Source organism: Lagenorhynchus albirostris, chromosome 21 (assembly GCF_949774975.1).
Source record: "Lagenorhynchus albirostris chromosome 21, mLagAlb1.1, whole genome shotgun sequence".
NCBI classification, from domain to species: Eukaryota; Metazoa; Chordata; class Mammalia; order Artiodactyla; family Delphinidae; genus Lagenorhynchus; species Lagenorhynchus albirostris.
Genome location: NC_083115.1, coordinates 18,263,690 through 18,285,622, shown reverse-complemented (window position 1 = coordinate 18,285,622; position 21,933 = coordinate 18,263,690). Strand labels below are relative to the sequence as shown.

Here is a 21,933-nt window from a genome sequence, read left to right as displayed (position 1 = left end):
GAAAATTAAAAGAACATTTACAGCAAACTTTGGAGAAAAAAGTAGCAAAAACATCAGGAAACAAGTCAACTGGATAATTTTTTTAAAAACAGAATGGAAGAAGGGATTTCCAATGGGAAGAAAAATATAAACAAAAAAACACTAAAAATATTGGGTTGGTCAAAAAGTTCATTTGGGTTTTTCCATAGGATGTTAGGGAAAAACCCAAACAAATTTTTGGCCAACCCAATATTTCATTATTAAAAAAACAGGAAAGCTAATTGCTTGCTCTATTTTTTCTTTCTTTAATGAATGACTACAGGAAATAAGACAAAACTTAAAAATACCATCTTAATCCATGAACACAAATATCAGAAACAAAAGGCAACTAATGGTCAAGGTTTAAGAATGTGTTATATTTTGAGTTCTCAACAGCAAAAAAAGGAAAATGGATTAAGTTTCAAGTCCTTTGTTAATACAAATTAAAAACAGCTGCCACACATAACCCATGGAGCGGAGAATAAGAAAGCAGAAAAGGAAAAAACACGAAGGGACAGCATTTTACTAATGCAAATTACAGTACAATTAACCATGTTAACGTACATATTTAAAAGTTAATAGCAACAACAAAGAAGAAAATAAAGGAGAGGAAATATGAACAAAAGAGGTGCTCATTTAGAGACTTCCCAAGTTAATATTGTGAAGTATACCTTTGAGGGAAATCCACGTTTTCGGCTATATTTCCTATTAGGCCTCAGTTCCCTGTCATTCTGAGGAGGTCTGTCACCTTTCCCTTTTGGACTTGTTGTAACGTCAATGTCTGAAACCTGTTCTTGTGAAGCTGAATTCCCTAGTTTGTCCTCAATGCACGGCCGAATTCTCAGACTAAAAGATGCCTCCTTTATTAAATAGTGTAACATATTAATTTCTTAACACAAACTCCTGTTTAACATATAAGCCAGTCTTGTAAATAAATATAAAAAATTACAAGTCCATCTTTCAGAAAATCAATCCACCCTCCCCCAAGTGGCAATAAAACTTTAAGTTAGACTTTTAAATTCCTATAGACTAGACTCTGGGCTTATTATAATTAAGTGAATATCATATCCTAGGTAATAAGCTATACAACAATTGCTGAAGCATATTTCAACATTTATTCTGCTGTTATTAACTTTCAAAATTTCCTGATTTAATGATATGAAAGAAATTCTCATCATGGGGAATACGATACACACTAGCATATAAGTTATAATAATCATCTATATCATTTCCCACTCCTCTCCAACAGAATTCCTTTACCGACATGCCCCAACCCTTCCACTTCTGCTGGAATGAAATGTGAGAAAGAAATTAGTCCCAGCACCACTGTAAATAGAAAAACAATTTCCCCGCAGCAGAATCCATTCTTCAACAACCATTTGGATCAAGCCCTCTGAGCATCTCCTGGTGGAGATAATGGAGAGAAAAAAAATTCAAATTTCCTCTTCAAATCAGGAAGGGCAAGGAAGAGAAAGGAGGCAGACAGGAAACTATGCAGGTCAATATTAAAAGGAAACAAACCCTCAAATTCCTAATGCTGAATGGTACTTTGGAACATACCTTGGACACAAAAGATACACGTGGCTATCCTTTCACAAGAAAGGCATTACTGATAACAGACTTTCAAGTTTACTAATGCATGGTTGTAGGTTCATCTGCTAAAATTAAAATGCTTAAAAGTATACTAGTTTCATACTAACGTCTACGAACTAAGTTTATTTTATAAATCTTTCCTCAAAGTTCTGTAAATTTCTGATTATTTTTCCAAAAGACAGTATTTTGATACATTCCATTTTGCAGAGTTAGAATTTATAGTATTTTTCTCACTGGAATAAATCCCAAAGTAAATGCTACCCTGTCCCATTTTCATCTCAATTTATCAGTCGCCTGGTTTTGCTTCCGTTCTAAGCTAGCCTGAGAAATGAGAATCCTAACAGCCTTTTAAAATGGTTCCTCAATGGGAAATTAACTTGGAGACTTTTCCAACAGACGACGTGCTAAGCAATGACACTGTACTTATAGCTCTTACATCCACAATGAATTTTAACTTTCCCAATGCTTCTTAAAATGAGTAAAGCTGTGCTTAATGAAACAAACTAGAAAAACCAGGTTTCTGCAAATTGAAGATCAGATATTATTAGATTTAATCAACCATTAAAACTATTTTTAATGCTAATAAATAAAACTTTTAAACTTCCATGTTCAAAAAGAATATATACAGCATTAACAATCTGAGGGTTTCTTCCCTGAGATAAACTTTTCATTAAGGAATGCCTACAAAAATATCATCGTGAAAAACGGGGGAAAACTTTATATCTTCATTTCCAGCACTTTAATTACTAAAAAGCCGCTTACCGTGGTATCTGAAGCCTCAGACTGCACATCTATGTTTAGCGATGTGCTCTCAGCTACAGAACCAGATCCCACAGCTGAATCTATAGTCCGAACATCCTCCTCCTCATTTTCTCTAGCCTGAAATATTTTAGCGGTATAAATCATACAACTATTAAAAAGGGCAATAAAATGTTATAATGGATGGCACGATTTTTTGAAAATGTATTAACTCCTCTGGGGTGGCATCAGAATGTCATCAGTACATGTACACTGATCTACTACAAAAATAACTCAATACGTTATTTAAAGGGTCCAAAACTTACAAGAATTTTTTGGAGAAATTTCATATATGACTTTTCTTGTTCTTTAAGGTGATCTATTAGATGAGTAAGGCGCTCAACATTAGCAGATCTTTCATTTTTCTCTACAAGATCTTCCCGCATGGAACTAGCTTTAGTAATATAGTCACGAATCTGAACAAGCCTGCTTACAATCTGCAAGGGAAATATTTGGGGTGGGGGGGAATTATAATTATAGATTTTAATTTCAAATAACTAAAGATACTTCTAGGTTTATTGTGTGAATTCATACATGCAAAAGATCTGAATCAAATTTAGAATTTAATCAAAACATAACAGGCAATACTAACAATTCCAATTACTGTTAACTTAAAAATTTCAAAATGTGTTTTAGTTTCATTACTTGGGAACTTCATTTTATAAAACTGCCTATCAAACATTTATATAAATTTCTCTACTGTTTATATATTTTATAAATAAATTTTAAAAATTAAGATACTTTGAAAAATAATTTTTTCAAAAAATTATACAACCATTTAAAAAAATTTCTACAGCAATCTATTAATCACATTGCTCCCAATTGCTCTTCACTAAAAATTAGCAATACAGCATTTGGCAGATGAACAGAAGTCTTAATTTACCTTACTATGCCATTTCTACAATCATTTTGGTAAAAAGAAATTTACACCATTTTGAGTAAATCTGAGATATTAATGAGAAAGGTCAGAGAAGTACTTTAATTCTACCTAAAATTCCTATGTGCATAACCCAATATTTTTTTTAAATCTTAATGAATCTACTTTGAGGTTTATGAAAGCAAAGAGCAAAAGAAAGAAGTTTTATCACCTGGCTGCTCTCCATTGCAGGCTCTCCTCTCCCATCTTCTTCAGAGACTTGACAGTTTTGCAAAAGGTCATTACTTAAAGCAGAAGCAAACAACTCTTTACATTGTGCTGATCCAATCATTTCTCTCTTTTGAGGATTTACAGCAGCATCTTTGCTCTTGTTAGTATTAATCTGCATAGGCAAAAAGTTGAAGGGCTTTCGGTTTTCACTAAGCTGACGTTTGTTGTTAGCAGCTGTTGCTCTACCTTGAGAATCACTTCCAATGCTTCTCTATATATGAAAAAGAAACCAAATCCCACAAACATTAATCTTTCAAAATTAAAAAAATCCAATGTTCTTAGTTTTACCATCAGATATTGATTCACAAGGTGCATATAAACAGATTTGCTGTAAGGTTCAAAACAGCTTCAGACCTACAAAATTCTTTTAGTAAAATATCAAAATTCAATTATGACATCCTAGGCCTCATTCTGTCAGACAATTCAAATGATGAATATGAGCAAGACTAGTCTAAATGAAGTAGCAGGATTATGAATCATATTTATAACTCATATTGCTAGTCATACTTGATCACAGAATATAACATAGGCTTTGGACCCAATGAATCAATGTTAATTAATATGAACATCAACATAAAGATGTGTCAGTGTAGGACTTCCCTGGTGGCACAGTGGTTAAGAATCCACCTGCCAATGCAGGGGACACGGGTTTGATCCCTGGGCCAGGAAGATCCCACATGCCACGGAGCAACTAAGCCCATGTGCTACAACTTCTGAGCCTGCGCTCTAGAGCCCGCGAGCCACAACTACTGAGCCCGCGTGCCTAGAGCCCGCGCTCCTCAACAAGAGAAAACACCGCAATGAGAAGCCTGCGCACCATAAGGAAGAGTAGCTCCCGCGTGCCACAACCAGAGAAAGACCACATGCAGCAAGGAAGACCCAACGCAGCCAAAAATAAATAAATAAATTTTAAAAACAAGATGTGTCAATGTGAAGCATTGTCTGATAAAGTACTCAACTCAGTGCCTGGCATACAGTAAATGCTCAATAATTAACACATAGGTGACTAAATGATATATGATCATCACCATCATACCAGACTTGAATCTACCTTTATGCATATTTGGAAAACTTATCTCTATGAAGTACAGATGTGACAGTAAAATGTTAAGAGTTCATTATTATTTCTACTTGCTTTTAGTTCTAAACTTGATTTCAGTGATTATAAATACAAACAACTGTTTTATTCTAAACTTGAGATAAGCCAGCACATCCCACACTTAACAAATGACAAATATTCTAAACTGGATATTCCCTTTTGCTTAACAGCAATCTTACTCAGTTACTAGCATGCATAATTTAGTTTCAAAATGAAATCATTTAAGTTAGTCATACAGTATAATAATAAAGTCCCAAGAGACTTGTCCTCAGCAAGTTTAGAAATAAGGACTTTATTGCCCTCCAAAGAACACAGTACCATCACAACGGATTAACATTCTCTCCATATGCACAGAAACTAAGAAAAAGGAAATAAACAGCTCAAATTTATTAAGACAAACTATTTAGTCTTTTGCCAATATTTTCCATAGTCATAACTTGATTTTTAAAATAATTTACAAACCTGATCTAAATCACTGAAGTTTATCCGCTGTTTAAGTTTCTCCAATTCTGCCTGCTCGGGAACAGACATCTGCGTCATGTATCTACTATGCGGAAACGTATGTGGAGTCTTCGTTCTTCGCCTTCCAACTCCTGGCGATGACTCCGGAGAAATATCATTAGTTACCCTTTTATCACTTTCTACACCAAACTTTTTCTTATTCTTTTCTGATGATCTATTTGCCTTCTTCTGTTGGCCACCCCAATCCTTTAAAAAAAAGTACAGGCAAAGGTTAATCTGGCCTCTATCAAATCAGGAAAATATTTTGGTACACTTAAAAATTTTTGGTCTTAAAATTTTAAATGACATTTTTCACATAAATATATAGTCTTAGAGACAATTATTTACTTGTACTAACCCATTTTCCCTCCACTACACCTAGCCTAAATTTCAAACTGTGCTGAAATTATAATTATTCAGAAAATAATTACTTTCCTATCATAGATCATTAACAAATACAAATACCCAAACTCCAAACCTAGCGTCAGTCTGAATATTTTCAAAAGCGTTTTTAAAAATGGTTCGTTACTATTTATAAACTGAATAGTGAAATAAATTATATATATCTTTACTGGCCTCCTTTAAAGTCAGTATATATAGGTAGACAGATCTGGAAACAACCTGTGTTCTAAAGCAATTATTGTTATAGGAAGAAACGTCCCACTGTGTGACTCCAGGCAATTTATTAAACTTCCCAAGATCTCAGTTTCCTAATCTCTAAAATAGTGTCACCTTTAAAACACGATTAATAATAACATACATAACGGGAGGGTGGGACAAACTGGGAGATTAGGTTTGACATAAATACACTACTGTGTGTAAAGTAGATAGCTAGTGGGAACCTGCTGTATAGCACAGGGAGCTCAACTCGGTGCTCTGTGACAACCTAGATGGGTGGGATGGGGGCGGAGGAGGGAGGTCCAAGAGGGAGGGGATATAGGTATACACATAGCTGATTCACTTCATTGTACAGCAGAAACTAATACAACATTGTAAAGCAATTATACTTCAATAAAAAAAATTTTTTTAAGAAAAAACGTACATAAAACAGCTAGCACAGTGCCTAGCATATAGTAAGCAATAAATATAACTATTATTTTCTATAGGCAACAATGTACTACATGATAAGGTCTAATATGAAATGACAAAAAATGCTTAATTTTTTTTTTCTTTCTTTCTTTTTTTTTTTTGGTACGCGGGCCTCTCACTGTTGTGGCCTCTCCCGTTGCAGAGCACAGGCTCCAGACGCGTAGGCTCAGCGGCCATGGCTCACGGGCCCAGCCACTCTGTGGCATGTGGGATCTTCCTGGACCGGGGCACAAACCCGTGTCCCCTGCATCGGCAGGCGGACTCTCAACCACTGCGCCACGAGGGAAGCCCAAAAATATGCTTAATATTTTAACTAGAAAACATTTTTATTTACTTAGCTATACTCACATAACGCATTCAACAAAAAAGATATAAATTCCCACTTTATCCATATTGGAAGAGTCTTTTAGTTTTACTTTAGTAAAATCTTTTGGGATAGTTTTCTCTTTTATAATAAAACTCCTTTCTCTACAAACTGTCCCTCCACCCAAATCCATGTGTAGGTGTTCCTGCCAACCTCTTGTTCTACTTACCCCACCCAATCCTGGCCATATATGACTGGAAAAGAGATGCATATCTAATCCAAATTGGGATAATCATATGTTAAAATTTCAAATTGGAAATAAGAGATAACTAGTCAGTATAATATTGCAGCCATAGCTGAAAACTTCAGAATGAAGAGGCAGCCATAGTATACCACATGGACCAGAGAGGAGAGAAAACTGGTCTGTGAAAAGAAGTTGTGTTAAGCAGAGGCACACAGAAGCAAAGAGTCAGCGTAATGAAAAAGTAATTCTTGACAACTTTCTGGTTGCATTTTCTAGTCCCTTCCTAAAACCCAGCTATATTCTTTTAAGTTGTTTTCCATAAAACATCTTTATATCCTTGTAATAAATCTCCTTTTTGGCTTAAGCTAACTCAAGTTGATATGTTACCTACAAACAAAAATGTCTTAAAGTAATATAACAAATAGCCCAGGGTCATTTAATATCTTGGACAGCAAGAAAAAATGTGTTTTCGAAGAGTTTCAGTGAGTATGACTTGGCTAAGTCAGGGGAAAGTTGCATTCTAACATTAGCAGCCAACGACACACCATCAATAGTAAGATATCCTACCATGTTGTTGAGTCGGTCATCAACACCCTCATTGCTCCAGTTTGGTAAATCCTGATCATTCATGCCTTCTTCAAAAGGACCTCCTCCTGTGGCCATACTGGCTTTTATAATTAATGTTCTGCAAAACAAGTAAAAACTAACTTTCCTAACACATAAAAACAAATTGCAATTTAAATAATTCCATGAAGCTTAGCAATATGAAAGAATATCAGAAAAGCTGATTTTATGAAATAAAAGAGGCACTGTCAACTACACATCACAGACGAAATGATTTAGCTGCCATAGCCATAGTACGATTAGCATGCATTAAGTAGCCAAAGTGATGGGGAGGGGAAGGAAAAATCTCAGAATATCCACTGTGTCAGCTGGCTTGCATACTTTAAGGTTATTCAATTTAATTTATTCAACACAATCCTAAAAGGTAGAGTAATCAGGTAGGAAAAAGTTATTAATAGCTAGAACCAAAACTGCTCTTCGAAAAGAAACTAATACCCCCAAAGACCTGGGCATTTGTTTTGTGTCAAAGATTCAAAGAAGGTAGAATGGCTCTGCATGGAACATGAAGAAAGGTTTGGTCTTAATGGGAAGGTAATGGTAAGCAAGATGAAAAGAAAGCAGCAAGAGAGAAACAGGACCAGGTAGGTGAAATGGCCGATAAAAACCAAGAATACAGTGGCTAAAAACATTTAAACATAGCGATGTCTCCTGCCCTATTTTAAATTTATTTATTTATTTATTTTATTTTTGGCTGCATTGGGTCTTCGTTGCTGCCTGTGGGCTTTCTCTAGTTGCGGCGAGCGGGGGGCTACTCTTCGTTGAGGCGCACGGGTTTCTCACTGTGGTGGCATCTCTTGTTGCGGAGCACGGGCTCTATGAGCACAGGCTTCAGTAGTTGTGGCATGCAGGCTTCAGCAGTTGTGGCTCGCAGACTCTAGAGCGCAGGCTCAACAGTTGTGGCGCATGGGCTTAGCTACCCCACAGCATGTAGGATCTCCCCAGATAGGGATCAAACCCATGTACCCTGCACTGGTAGGCGGATTCTTAACCACTGTGCCACCATGGAAGTCCCCCTACTGCCCTATTTTAAATTATATTACTGCTACCTCATAGTTTTCCCTAGATCTTGATATAGTCTACTAAAGTCACAAATTCTCCCCACTAAAAAAAAGTGGGGATTTTGTGAAAATCAAGGAAGGTACTAAATTTCACACCTGGGTCAAAGAGCTGAGAAATGGAAGAAGCAATAGTACAAGCAAAGGTTCAGAAGCATAGATGATCATGAGAAAATAAGATTTCTACATGATCTCGTGGAGGACTTTGTATTTCCACTGGGTGTGGAACTGCTCGGGTTGGAGGGGGACTGAGTGAAAGGGGAGACAGTGAGATAAACTTTATCTGTAACTCAAGGGGCAGGGTAAGCCATTAGACATCAGGATTATAATAGGTTTTTCAGTTTACTGATACTAACATTAACATGCAAAGAAGTCAGTTAATTTTGTCAAGGTCATTCAGCTAAAAATGTCATAAAAGAATACAAATCCAAGTTGCTTTGATTCTAAGATCCTAACTTCTCCCACTTACTAGAGTATAATATTAAAAGGATTTTAACCATCCATGACAAAGCAGGATTTATCCCATGGGGATTTGAATGCTAGGATATATATTAGAATAATACATTACATTAAACAGGTTAAATATTATCATCTCAAAATAAAAAGTGATAAAATTCAACACTTAATTTGAAAAAAATCTTAAAAAGTACAAATACATTGGTACTTCCTTACAGGTATGTGTATTTTTATGCTGTTTATTTCAATAGCATTTATTACTTTTTAAAAAAATTTTATTGAGGTATAGTTGACGTACAACATCATATAATTTTCAGGTATAAAACTTCAAATTTTTTAAAGGTTATACTCAATGAGCATATGTTACTTTATTTTATTTTATTTTTTTTTATTTATTTATTTTTTCGGTACGCGGGCCTCTCACTGCTGTGGCCTCTCCCGTTGCGGAGCACAGGCTCCGGACGCGCAGGCTCAGCGGCCATGGCTCACGGGCCCAGCCGCTCCGCGGCATGTGGGATCTTCCTGGACCGGGGCACGAACCCGTGTCCCCTGCATCGGCAGGCGGACTCCCAACCACTGAGCCACCAGGGAAGCCCCATATGTTACTTTAAAAATTTTCTAAAGAGTTGAAAAGTATATTTTAAACCAATAGCCAATGATCTTAAAATAAGATATGAAGAATATTCCTATTAAAAGACCAAAACGGGGCTTCCCTGGAGGTCCAGTGGCTAGGACTTCACCTTCCAAGGCAGGGTGGTGGGGTGGGGTGCAGGCTGGATCCCTGGTCGGGGAGCTATGGTCCCACATGCCTCTTGGCCAGAGGACCGAAACATAAAACAGAAGCAACACTGTAACAAATTCAATAAAGACTTTAAAAATGGTCCACATCAAAAAAAAAACTTTAAAAACAATTTTTAAATAAAAGACCAAAATACATATTAGTTATTTAGCATTGTTTTGAAATTGTTTGTACAAAATAGAAAAATATGAAACAAATATTAATACTGAAAAGAGAAAAGGTGGTATTCTTAAAGAATATTCATTTTAAAAACGTAGAGAACTTCAAAACATCACAAATAACCAGTTAGAAATATACTGGGTGGAAATGATATCACTTATAACAGTGGCAAAAAAATAAAATTATCTAGGAATAATATAGTTTTGCCCTATGTAAAGAAGAATTATTTTTTTAATTGAAGTACAGCTGATTTACAATGTTGTGCTAATTTCTGCTGTACAGCAGAGTGATTCAGTTAAACATATATAAGAAGCACTATTAAACTCTATAAAACAACATAACAGAAATGTGAATAAGCAGAAAAACAAACTATGTCCCTTAATGAAAAGGCTAAATATTATAAACATAATACCATTTTTTCTAAATGTATAAACTTAATTAAATACTAAGAAAAATCCCACTGGAATTCTTCTTGGAATTTGACAGAATGATTCTAAAAGCCATCTGGAAGAATAAACAAGTAGTTGGAAATAAAATTATCTGAAAAATAAAAGCAAGAGTTGCAAGAGAGGTCAAGAGAGTAGAAAACTAGTCCCAAGATACTCAACCACGTTGAGTCTATATGGTTATATTAGTACCGCCCAAAAAGAAAATCCTCAAATACACCCAATTCAAAAAATTTAATGACAAAAAGTAATTATAGCTAACATCTATTTTGTTCACTATATGCCAAGCACCATGCTAAATATTTTATATGCGTTTATCATTTAATCTTCACAACAATTGTATGGTATTGGATTATTCAGTGGTTGGGACAATTTGCTAACAATGTTGAAAAAAGTTTATTTAGAGCTTTAACAGGCTTCCTAAACTAGGATGCTTCATCTTAAACACAAACACAGAAAAATGATTTGAGTAACTATTTTCTCAGTTCTCCCAAGGATGGTACATACCCAGCACCATTCCAGACACACAGAAGGGGAATTAATTCACAGTAAAAAACAGATGCCTTAGAGCATTAGAGCTTAATTCCCTCCCAATTGAAAAAGACTGCCTTATATCATAACACCAATATACTATCTAGTAGATTAAAAATAGAAAAATAAGATGAAAGAATCAAATAACAGACAAGAAAAAAGAACAGACTTGAAAAATAGAGATTTTACTTATTTGGAATGCAGAAATAAAAGGACTATGTTCAACCGATTTGATTCATATACAAGTGAATCCCAAGTATACTGAGAATAAATAGTAAATGACAAATTGAGAAAAAAATCTGAAAGAAACAGGAAGTATATAGTTAGTATCTTTACTATATTAAAAAATGCTTGCATGAAAGCAATTTTTGGTTGCAGGTGTAGAATGTGATTTTTGCTCTTTTCTGTCTTATATATTTTCAGCAATATTTTACATCATTTTTTATACTAGAAATATATTTAAGAACTTTGCAAAATAACTGATACTCATAAAGAGGTATGCCCAGTGAACTGAAATGACTCATTTAAATGAAACATTTTACAAGTACCTTTTTCTCGATGTACTAATATAATCTGTAATATTAAAGAACAGGAGCTCAAAAAAATACATAAGCAGTAGAGGTGATAATGATACTTAACATTACTAAAAGCAATTTATCTTAAAATGGAAATTAGAACAGAAAGTTATTAAAATATTTAGGAAAAACTCTTACCAATTTTTTTGGTAAAAGAGTATGTTACATTTTCTTTTTTAATATTTATTTATTTTATTATTTATTTTGGCTGTGCCGGGTCTTAGTTGCAGCATGTGGGCTCTTAGCTGTGGCATGTGGGATCTAGTTCCCTGACCAGGGATCAAACCCAGGCCCCCTGCATTGAGAATGCAGTCTTACACACTGGACCACCAGGGAAATCCCTTTTTCTTCTTTTTTTAATAGAGTATGTTACATTTTCTATCAGTTGAGTAATAAGGTAAGTTTACTTTAAGATAAATTATTAAGACTATATTCAGAGATGTTTTATACTCATTTTTTATTATGATGAATTCCCCCTAAAATGAAGAGCTTTTTCTAGGGATCTATTTACAGGCTAATGACTTTGAACACTATTAACGTAAGTTTCTAAAACATGGTTTAAAAGGCACACTCCTAAAGAAGTAAAATTATCAGTATGAAGCTAAAGAAATAATTGCATGTGAGTCAATTCTCAGTGTATTAACATTCAGCTGATTTCTCTACGGGAGTAGCTATCTCGCCCTACAAAAGGGAGAAAACAAAGGCAAGTCATTTCTTTTTTATGTCAACCTCTCTAACCACCTCAAAGTCACCATTAAAATTACAGGTCTCTCTCTACCTTCTAAATTTTATTCTGTAAACAGATTAATATAATTATTTATATAGTTTTTGATTATTTTATGATGATTATAAACTATTACTTGTATAGAAAGACTTCCAATAATCAAAAAACTAGGTATGTAGAGAAGAGGACCAATGCAAGAAAAATTTTTATGGCAGAATCAAAGAACTTGGTGACTGTAATGATGTGGGAGACGAGGCAGGGAGGAAGGAGTTAAAGGATGACTCCCAGATTTCTAGCTTGAACAACCGGGTATAGGATGATACATTCAAAGTAATGTGAAAAGAAACAAGTTTCTGTTGAGAGAAGATGAGTTCAGTTTTAGAAATATTTGAGATGCCTACTGTCCACCAAATTAAATGTCTAGTGGGCAAATACTGATCTTTCAGAAGTGAAATCTAGGCTAGAGAGATTTGCAAATCATCAACTCATAAAAGAACTTAAAGTGGAAAAGAAGGCTCAGGGAGAAGATGAAGAGTAAGAGAAGAAGACTGAACCTTGAAAGACACTGATATTTAAGAGAGAAAGGAAAAGAACACTAAGAAGGTACAGAAAGACAGGAGGAAAACCAGAAGAATGTGCTAGAAAGGGGGAGAAGTATATAAAGAAGGAGGATATGATAAGAATGCCAGATGTTACTCTGTCATATAAGGAAAGCAGTGAGAAGTGTACACTTGGATTTAGCAACAAGGGGGTTACTGACAAGCTTGGTAAGAATCACTTCCATAACAAATGCATTTATTGATGGGAAAGGGAAAAAATAAAGGAAGTAATGAGGTGATTTTTTCAAGGAATCAGTCTGTGAAGGAAAGCAGGTGGCGATGGTCAAGAGGAAGTGTCCTTAAAAGGAAGGTATCTTGAGCACGTTTAAAATTTGTCGGGATAGAGCTCACAGAGGGAGATAACGAAGATGCAAATGACAAAGGAGATAAATTGTGTGGTCTCCGAAAAACCAGGAGCAGCTGGGATCCAGGGTGTAAGAAAAATGATTAACTTCAGAGAGGCAAAGGAACACCTCTTTTATTGAAACAAAAGAAAAGAAAGGATACAATTGGATACAGCCTGGTTAGCAGATTTGGTGGTAGGAAGCTGAGTTTGTTAAGTGAGGTGAAGTAAAAAGGATTGCTCGTTAAATGTGCAAGGGTAACATGACAGTGTCTGAGAGACTGGGGAAGAGTGACGTGGGCAGCACTAAGGACTCAGATGAGAGCAGTAACATTCCCTGACATCACTAATGTATCACTAATCTGCAGTGTGAATTTTTTTCCCCCAGAAGTGCTCATCAGCCTTGGTATAAACACTCCATTGAATCCATCCAAGGTTGGGATTCTGCCAGGCAGGCTTAATAGAAAGACAATGAGATGGAAAAGTTGAAGCCATTGGAAGATAACTAGTACAAGTGATGGATGATGGTATGTGAAGCTGAATGGGGATAAGAGTAAAATTCTACTTCAAACAAGCAATTCTGTGCATCCTATGACCTACTAAACTAAGTTGAAACTATTATTTATAGGTTTCATTTTGCTATTTTTGACAGCCTTATTTGGTTCCCCTATCTTATAAGGATATGAAATGCAAAAATACCACGGCAATTTATAAGTTACTTTCAGTGACTGATCCTTCTGAAGAAAATCCTGTTGTAGGATTCTTACTATAGAGAAGTATTATATATATCTAAGTAGAATATCACAGTATTAATTACCATGAAAATACCAATGGTTGACTAAAGTTACCTTTGAAATAAAAATACAAAGTAAAGAAGAAATTAATCAAGAAAAGAAAAAAGATTATTTTTCCTAAAATCTTTAAAATTCAGATATTATTTCTCAAATAGTATTAAATTACTCATAACTGTCTTTGGAAATACCTTACTTCTCACCTGACAGCTGTAAATCAAGGTTTTAGAAATACTCATCCAAATAAAATAAGGTAGAAACTATAGGTTTTTTTCTAAATATTTACTTAGAGTCACAAAATAACCAAAGCTGGTACTTTATGTTATCTGCACAAGTTTTCTAAAGGTTGCATTATTTGGAATATTTCTTTTACTAATTATATAAAGGAAATACAAGCATACTAAGCACTTTTAATGGAAACTGAGAAGAAAATACATAAGTTTCTGGCATTATGTGATTGTTTAGTTTCATTTGAGGAATTTCTCAATTTCTTCTCTGTACCTAAAAACCATACAGATCTTTCCCTTGGTTCTTTCAATTTGACACTTCCTAAAAATTTCAATAATTTTCTAGAACTTAAGATATCTTTCTATAATTACCCTCTTTAAATTAAAAAAAAATTAAAACTCTTAAGGTATTGGGGGGAGGAGAATGAATAGACTGCAACAATAGACTACAATATATAACACTCAATTCGAATTATCAACAATTTAATTAGACCTATGTACCAAGTATTGCACTGGGTCTCTCTTATGGTACAGTTGCTCTGTAGAGCATTTCCACACCAAGAAAATTTAATATATCCTTGCTCTCTACAAAAGCAAATGAGAGTCCTGAGGTCAATTAAATTCTGCTTGCTAAAACCTCTCCCTCTCTGCAATTTATATTCAAATCTGTCACTTCCTTATCACTGATTACATATAACTCCCTGGGTACATCTATATGCCCTGCTATAATCAATCCCAATCTTCACTGCCACTCCATCCCATACTCATTACTGATAACAGCTCTTCCTATGATCCCTTTCCACTGGACCATTACATACAAACTCCCTATACATCCTCCATCTGTTCCCAAATATTCCTCCTACTTCTTTGGGTTCAATAAAATCCCAAGTCACTCTAAAAGCACTATTTCCTTAGAAATCCTTTCTAAAAGAAGATGCTACTCTTCCTAGTCTTTCAGATTCATGGGGGGAAGGATACCAATTGCAGACCATTCTTATTTAACAATGCTTAACCTTCCTCTTTCGAACAAATTAACCACCAAAAATACCACTCTCCCTATCTTGGGTACCATTTCCTACTGTCCATCCCAAGACAGTCTTACACTTTTCTTGGTAACAACAGGTTCATGGTTTCACTCTGCACCTCATTCTCTGCTTTCATGACCTGAACATCTGTAACCATTTTTCTAAACTCTGACCTCAGTTCCAACATCCATCTCATCTTCTCTATTCCAATACTATTTCTACTCTGAAGAGATAATTTGTTCAAGATCCTGAACTTCTGAAATCCCTCTTTCTGAACCTAAGACCTTGCATTCTACTTCTCTCACTTGCTCATGGCCCTGCGGAACACCTCCAGCCCCTTGATCATTTCTCTTTCCAGGAATCCATTAAACCCTCACTTTCTTACTCAACCCCAAATACAAACCCAAGTAAGCCATTCCAAAAATGACTTGCTAGCATCCTTGGCCTACTCAACTATTTGCCCATTTTATGAATTCAATTCTGGATAAACCTCATTACCTAATCTCTTTGCTTCTACTCTCAAACTCAAAGGTAAGGTCAAATAGTTATAAAATGGCAATGACTGTGTCCACTATTAAGGTGTATTATACCATACTACACACTCACACTTGCAAAATGTAGGTTTACTCACTGAGGTAAGGAACTTTATCTGTTTTGCTCACTGCCACATCTCTAGTACTTTATAGCCATTAAGTCGCACATTGTAGGCACTGAATTAAATTTGTAAGATGAACGTACTGCTATGTACCCCCTTCTGGCTTCTTAATAAACTCCCTAGTGTGATTATTCCAAACACTTTCTATTTTTTCCAAATCTCACATACATTTGCCTCCTTTACAAATGGCCAAACCTCCTACTGAGAAAACGAAGGTCTTTTAAAATGAGTTTAACTCAAGAGCCCTATATTTTTATTCTATTTTATCCATCTTCTCTAATGTGTTAAAAGGAAAATTATTTTATGACTAATATTATAACTGTTTTTATTTTACCAAATGCCTATTACACACTCCAGTATTAAGAACTCTAATCCACAAACTCACATTTGACTTTTCCCGAGTTCCACTTTTCTTGTTTTATTGTTATACTCTTTCAATTAAAAGAAAAAATTACCAAGAATTATAATTAAGATATAAATCAATGACCAATCTATATTTTCTCATGATAGCCTATTTCATAAGGGAGCTGAAGATTTGTCTGCTTTCCTGGAAAGCAAGGATATAGTAAACATATTTTAAAAATGGTCTGCCTTAAAATTTTAACAATAGAATTAAATTTTCTGAGTTTTTTTTAAAAGACTAATTATTGCTGAAATGCTTCTAACAAAAATTTCTTCTAATCCTCATCCTTTGGTCATTTAATTTCTGAATGGTCCTTGGCAAACAATTACTTAACTTTCCCTCAATGAACTTACATTGACTTTTTTCTGCTGGTCAGAGAATATCTTTACATAACCAGCATTTGACAATGCACTGTGCATACAAACTAATGTTTAAAGTAATTTTAGACAGCTAAAAAAAAAAAACAAAAAAAAAAACAACTTCAATCAATAGTATATATAATAAGCTCAAAAAGTAGAGGTTTGTGAATAAAAAATAGGAACAGCCAACTTATAGAAAAGTTGTACAAGATGACTTAAGAGTAAATGAATTCAGAAGAAGAGGCTATCCAAATAGTTGTTACAGGACACATTCAAACTGAAATGGGCTGAAGAAGAAATTCTGCGAAGACAAAGACATTTAAAAAGGTATTGCATAAGCTATTCTAGTATTTAATAATTAGGAATAACATGACTCTTTTCAAACAAAAGTATGAAGGCAGACCAAAGTGGCATGCCAAAAGCACAGCAAACAGGGCAACAAACCTAGATCGTTTGTTTACTACACGCACTGGTATTTTATAACAGTCTGCATCATAAGGTCTTCTTCAACTATAATACAAAGGCCAATAACATACATAATGATGTCAAGTTACCTGTTTAGAAACTAGTTTTTGCAGCTCAGAAACGGCTCCTTTCCTGTTTCACACTTCAAAACTGTTGTCTGTTTATGATTTAAAAAAAAAAAATCACTTCAGTAAATTACACTATGAAGTACAGAATAACAAATACTGACTATATTTATAACCTGAAGTATGTTCAGGAAATCAACAGAAAAGGAAAAATCTAATTTATCACTATTTTAAAATCACCTTACTTTCATCTTTTAGGAAAACAATGTGGTACACAGGTTTAAACCCTCCAACCTTGTAAGATCCTACCAAACAACAGTGTGATACCTTAATACCTACTTTGGAATATAATGTAATCATCATGTAAAAAATCCATGCCCAAGTTTACTCTTCAGATTGATCAAGTCATTAACTTCCTGTCACTCAAAACTTCCAGAACTTTGCAGACCCGTTGATGAGGAAAATGTTTCTTTATTTAAAAGCTGGCTACTTTATTAAAAAATAACCCTGTAACTACATAAACACAAGGTTTACTTTCAGTCCAAAAACTCAGAATTATAATGGTTCCCAGTGGCTCTAACTGGGAAGGTGATAGGGAAAGAAAGGAGCAGGTGCACCGAAGCTTGACAACACCCACTCCAGTAACCAGAGAATACCAGAAGGCGGAGTCTGGAAAGCAGCGATGGGGCGGGGGTGAAAGGGGCGCCCAGAAAGCCCGCTTCTTCCAGCGCCAAGACACGATCCGTCACCCGTAGAGCAAACGACACAGATCTCCAATCGGTCAAAAAAACTTTTTTCTTTTTTCAGATAGGGCGAGCTCTTGAGGAGTGAGCCGCGGGATGAAAAGTTTGGGCGACCCGCCTCCCTAGCGGGGCCTACTACGTAACCCCCAAACCCCCGTTTCTGCAAAGCAAGCGATGTTCCCCGAATTCCATTTGGCATTTAGTTTATCCCCACCCTGGGCCCATCCAAACTGGACCAGCAGTAAGGGATGGCGAAGGGGCGCAACGGCAGAGGCGAGGGAAGAGCTCTGAAATGAACATTCCCCTCGCAAGTAGAAACCCCAAAGCCAGGAACGCCTCCCGCGGCCCTTCCGCTCTAAAAACACCCGAGACAGCTTAAGTCCCGCTGCCCACAGCCCAACCCCGAAGTCGCGTCGCTCCTCACCGGCCCTTCTCCACCCCAAATTCTGGACCTCGAGAGCCCCACCAGAAGAGAATTTGGGGGGTAGGGTGGGAGAGGCGCAGTGACGAAGACTACGGCCACTAAGGCCCCTTACTATGGAAAACTAGACCCCCTGCCCCTGGCAACCAAACCGTAACCCGCCCCCCCCGCTTCCTCCACTAGCAAGGGACATTCCTGGAGCTCCAGAGTCGCAGGGCGGCCTCCTCCCCAGGGCCAAAAAGAGAGAGGGGCGGGGAGGCAAGAAGGAGGGTTCTGTGGTCGCCAAGATGCGTCCCTTGAGGCTCACCCCGATATCGCGTCGGTCGGTCCGGGGTAGGGGGCGGAATGCCTGGCCAGGGGACGGGAAGCAAGCAGCAAAAAAACCCCAGGAGCCCAGACAGAGGCGTGGGCCCGAGACCAGGCCCTACGGAGTCAAGTGTCCCAGGGCCGTTGCTCTCCCGCCCCTACGCCGCGCTGCCCTCGGTTGCCAAGGGCTGGGGACGCTCAGGCATTACCTGTAAACGAAGCAGCCGCTCCCGCCAAGGGCGGAGTAGCGGCCAGCCCCCACGAACCGCCACCGGCGGCGGGCCTCCCTTAGAGACCACAGCAGGGAGAGTCCCCAAGTTTCCTGGCTGCTTAGGGCCCAATGGCCGCCTTTTCTACCTCAGCTACTCGGCTCCAACCGTCGCAGCCACCGCCATCTTAGGCTCTCATTGTGGTGGGAGAAGAGGGGCGGGGGGACTGCAGAGGGGGCAACGCGCCGGGAGACATGCGCCGTCTCCTCGGCAACGGCCGCGCGGGGGCGAAATTCGCCTGGGCGGGAGCCGCAGTGCGATCAGCGCTCTAGACTGGAGTCATGTGACCGGCGGGAGTCTGCGGTGTCACCTCTGGCTCCGGAGACGGCTGCCGATTACACAAACGAACCACCAGGAACTACATATCCCAGAATGCCAACTCGCTCTCGGGTTATACGCGCCCGCACGTTCGCCACGAGGGAAATGACTATAAATCCCAGCATGCTGGGCGCTTCCGGCTCTTCCGGCGAGGAGGTCGAGGCCTGTGCGGAAGCGGATGGAGCCCTCTTGGGCAGCTGGAAAAAGAGTGCAGGCGCGGTCTCGTTTTCTGTGGGTGGGCGGGTGGTGCCAGCTCCGGAGAGTGCCGGAAGGAGGAGAAAAGGCCGCGGACTGCGGTCGCCCACTACCCACATCCCGGTCACGAAGGGGTGGAAGCAAAAGGACCTTTACAATTTGGGCTTAATTTTACACCTGAGGAGATAAACCCACGCGAGTTAATTGGCCAAACGTCGTACAGCTGGTCAGTGGGAGAATCATCAGTGTTAGTAATTAACTCCACCTTGGATTAACGCCCTAGTTTCTTTAGAAGAACCAGATGATTTTAATCAAAATTTAATATCGAAAAATGTTCTCTAAAACTATAGTCTCTGAAGTCCCTTTTTATTTACTCTCTTTTCTCAGCAGCAGCCCTGTTAAGGTTAGTATATAAACAGGTTCTCTCTTAAAACAAACCCCCAGAACACGGTGACAATTAAGGTCTTCAGTGTGGCTACCTGAAAGTTTTAAACACTGGTCAGTTTTTCTTTATTTTTCGACAGTTTGTAATTGTGGGATAACTGTTTTAAGCAAAATAAGGGTAGGAGGAATGAAGAATGGGTATCTAAGTTCCAACAGCAAATTGTTCTCAGTTACCAATGGAATTTGTTCACAAAACCAATTAATAGAACTGCATCTCAATAGATGATTCAGGTAAATCAAGCCCTTCGTGCTACTGTAATTTGCAACTGAATCCAGGTTCAGCTTCAGTGCAACGATCTTTGACCCTTTGTCCTGCATTTTTTAAGTACTTTTCTGTGCGTCTAACAGTGCTGATTACTTAGGTAACAAAAACATAGTCCCTGCCCATTAAGAGCTCATATTTTAATGAATGATGAAGAAATAGGGTGTGATGTAAATAAACTCTGTTTTATAAGAAAACAAAGTGCTGTGGGAACTCCCAGCACCGAGCAGCTAATGGATTAGGTGTTTACTGTAGTCCAGTGTGCCCTAGGCCTCATTGTAATTCCACCGCACACTAGCTCTAAGATCTTGGGCAAGTTACTTGACCTTTCTGAGCCTCAGTTGCCCCACCTATGAAATGAGGGGGAGGAGCTAATAATATTGCCTACCTTAGATCTTTTTTTTTAAAGTAGTGTTTATTCTGTACTAGGCACAGGATTAAGCATTTCATCTCTTGTGGTTTTCTGAATTCTCACAACTATCCTGAAGATACTGGTTCTACATCAGTTCCATTTTACTAATGAGAGGTTAAATAAATTGCCAAAGTTCTGACAGCTCCAAGTAGGAGAGCCCAGGTGTAAACTGAGGTCTACTGACTCCTCGAAGGAATTTTTTGATTAAGAAAATGCATGGGAGGGCTTCCCTGGTGGCACAGTGGTTGAGAGTCTGCCTGCCAATGCAGGGGACACGGGTTCGTGCCCCGGTCCGGGAGGATCCCACATGCAGCGGAGCGGCTGGGCCCGTGAGCCATGGTCGCTGAGCCTGCGTGTCCAGAGCAGTGAGAGGCCCGCGTACCAAAAAAAAAAAAAGAAAATGCATGGGAAAAAATACTGGCACATGGTAAGCCATAATCATCACCATCATCACCGTTTTGTTTTATACATATATATTATTATTTTTAAATATGTAGAAGCTATTGTCATTGAAACAATACAGATGGATTCAAAAGCACTACTGAAATCATATGGTCATTATGTTCTTTTAATTTGTGAACCCTAAAAGATGCCAGTGCTATTATTGGTCTGTTAGGTGGTGGGAGAAGTCTGAGAAATTTTTACATTAAAATGGGGTCCTCAAACTAAATATGGGCATTATTGATCTTAGCAGAGGACAGAGGACCCCCCAAATGATGAAATTATCCTGGGTTTCTAAAACCTTCACATCTAATTTAGAAAAACAAACTATGCAAATGAACCAGTTTAGCATCAGTAGTGTATGAATATGGCAAATAAACAATACAGTAAGTGCTTTAGGAATGCAGAGAAAGAGTACATTATATTAAGTATATTGTATTATATTGTCTCAAAGATGATGATAGCTCCAGGATTTCTATGTAGGATGAAATTAGGGGCAACAGTCTGGTGGAAATGTAAATGGGGAACATAAGTAGCCTTTAAGAGATATAGGTTGAAACTACATCTCAGTTTTCCACATGTAAGTAAAACTTAAACACATGTATTAAAGGTGGGTGAGGAGGCCGAAATGGAAGAATGATGTTCAAAGGAAAGGAGCACACCTGTAACACAGATAATACATCCAGAATAAGCAATGAATAATACAGAAAACAGACTGGGTCAAGTAGGGGATTCATGTGGAGATGGGGAAGCAGGAGAAGAAAGCGAGAGCCATGAACAGGTTGGGGCCAAACTGTAAAAAATCTTAAATGTTGATCTGAAATGTTTCGGCTTTGTTCAACAGATAATGTGAAACTAGTTGAGGGTTTGGAAGAGGCAATGATATAAGGAAGTAGTTGTTTTAAGACTTAATCTAGTGGCAATGTTTAGAACAGACTAGGGAGAGCAGAGGAGAAGGGAAAGACAAAGAACAGGTGGTAACTGGCATGAAGTAATTAAGGCCTGGCCTAAGGTGATAGCAGAATGAA

The 21,933-nt window shown here is 37.5% G+C and overlaps 2 protein-coding genes across 13 annotated transcripts in view; one reads left to right on the top strand and one right to left on the bottom strand.

The window, feature by feature from the left end:
* The window catches only part of PCM1 (pericentriolar material 1), an 88,464-nt gene extending 69,473 nt beyond the window's left edge, over window positions 1–18,991 (bottom strand). For 6 of the 8 annotated variants that reach the window (XM_060136207.1, XM_060136211.1, XM_060136214.1 and 3 more), the window contains exons 1-8: window positions 18,774–18,990; window positions 17,119–17,186; window positions 7,361–7,478; window positions 5,118–5,363; window positions 3,498–3,767; window positions 2,676–2,846; window positions 2,374–2,490; window positions 690–878 (exon numbers count right to left, since the gene is read on the bottom strand). In XM_060136207.1, the coding sequence (XP_059992190.1) occupies window positions 690–878; window positions 2,374–2,490; window positions 2,676–2,846; window positions 3,498–3,767; window positions 5,118–5,363; window positions 7,361–7,456 (1,089 nt within the window). In that variant the 5' untranslated portion in view covers window positions 7,457–7,478; window positions 17,119–17,186; window positions 18,774–18,990. Of the gene's footprint in view, window positions 1–689; window positions 879–2,373; window positions 2,491–2,675; window positions 2,847–3,497; window positions 3,768–5,117; window positions 5,364–7,360; window positions 7,479–17,118; window positions 17,187–18,773 lie in introns of all 8 variants that reach the window. The other 2 variants (XM_060136208.1, XM_060136209.1) reach the window with 1 other exon arrangement.
* A 318-nt stretch (window positions 18,992–19,309) lies between these two features.
* FGL1 (fibrinogen like 1) overlaps window positions 19,310–21,933 on the top strand; it is a 56,680-nt gene continuing 54,056 nt past the window's right edge. For 2 of the 5 annotated variants that reach the window (XM_060136497.1, XM_060136501.1), the window contains exon 1: window positions 19,310–19,572. The gene's annotated coding sequence lies outside the window, so the exon portion shown is untranslated. Of the gene's footprint in view, window positions 19,750–20,733; window positions 20,892–21,933 lie in introns of those variants that run through there. The other 3 variants (XM_060136492.1, XM_060136499.1, XM_060136491.1) reach the window with 2 other exon arrangements.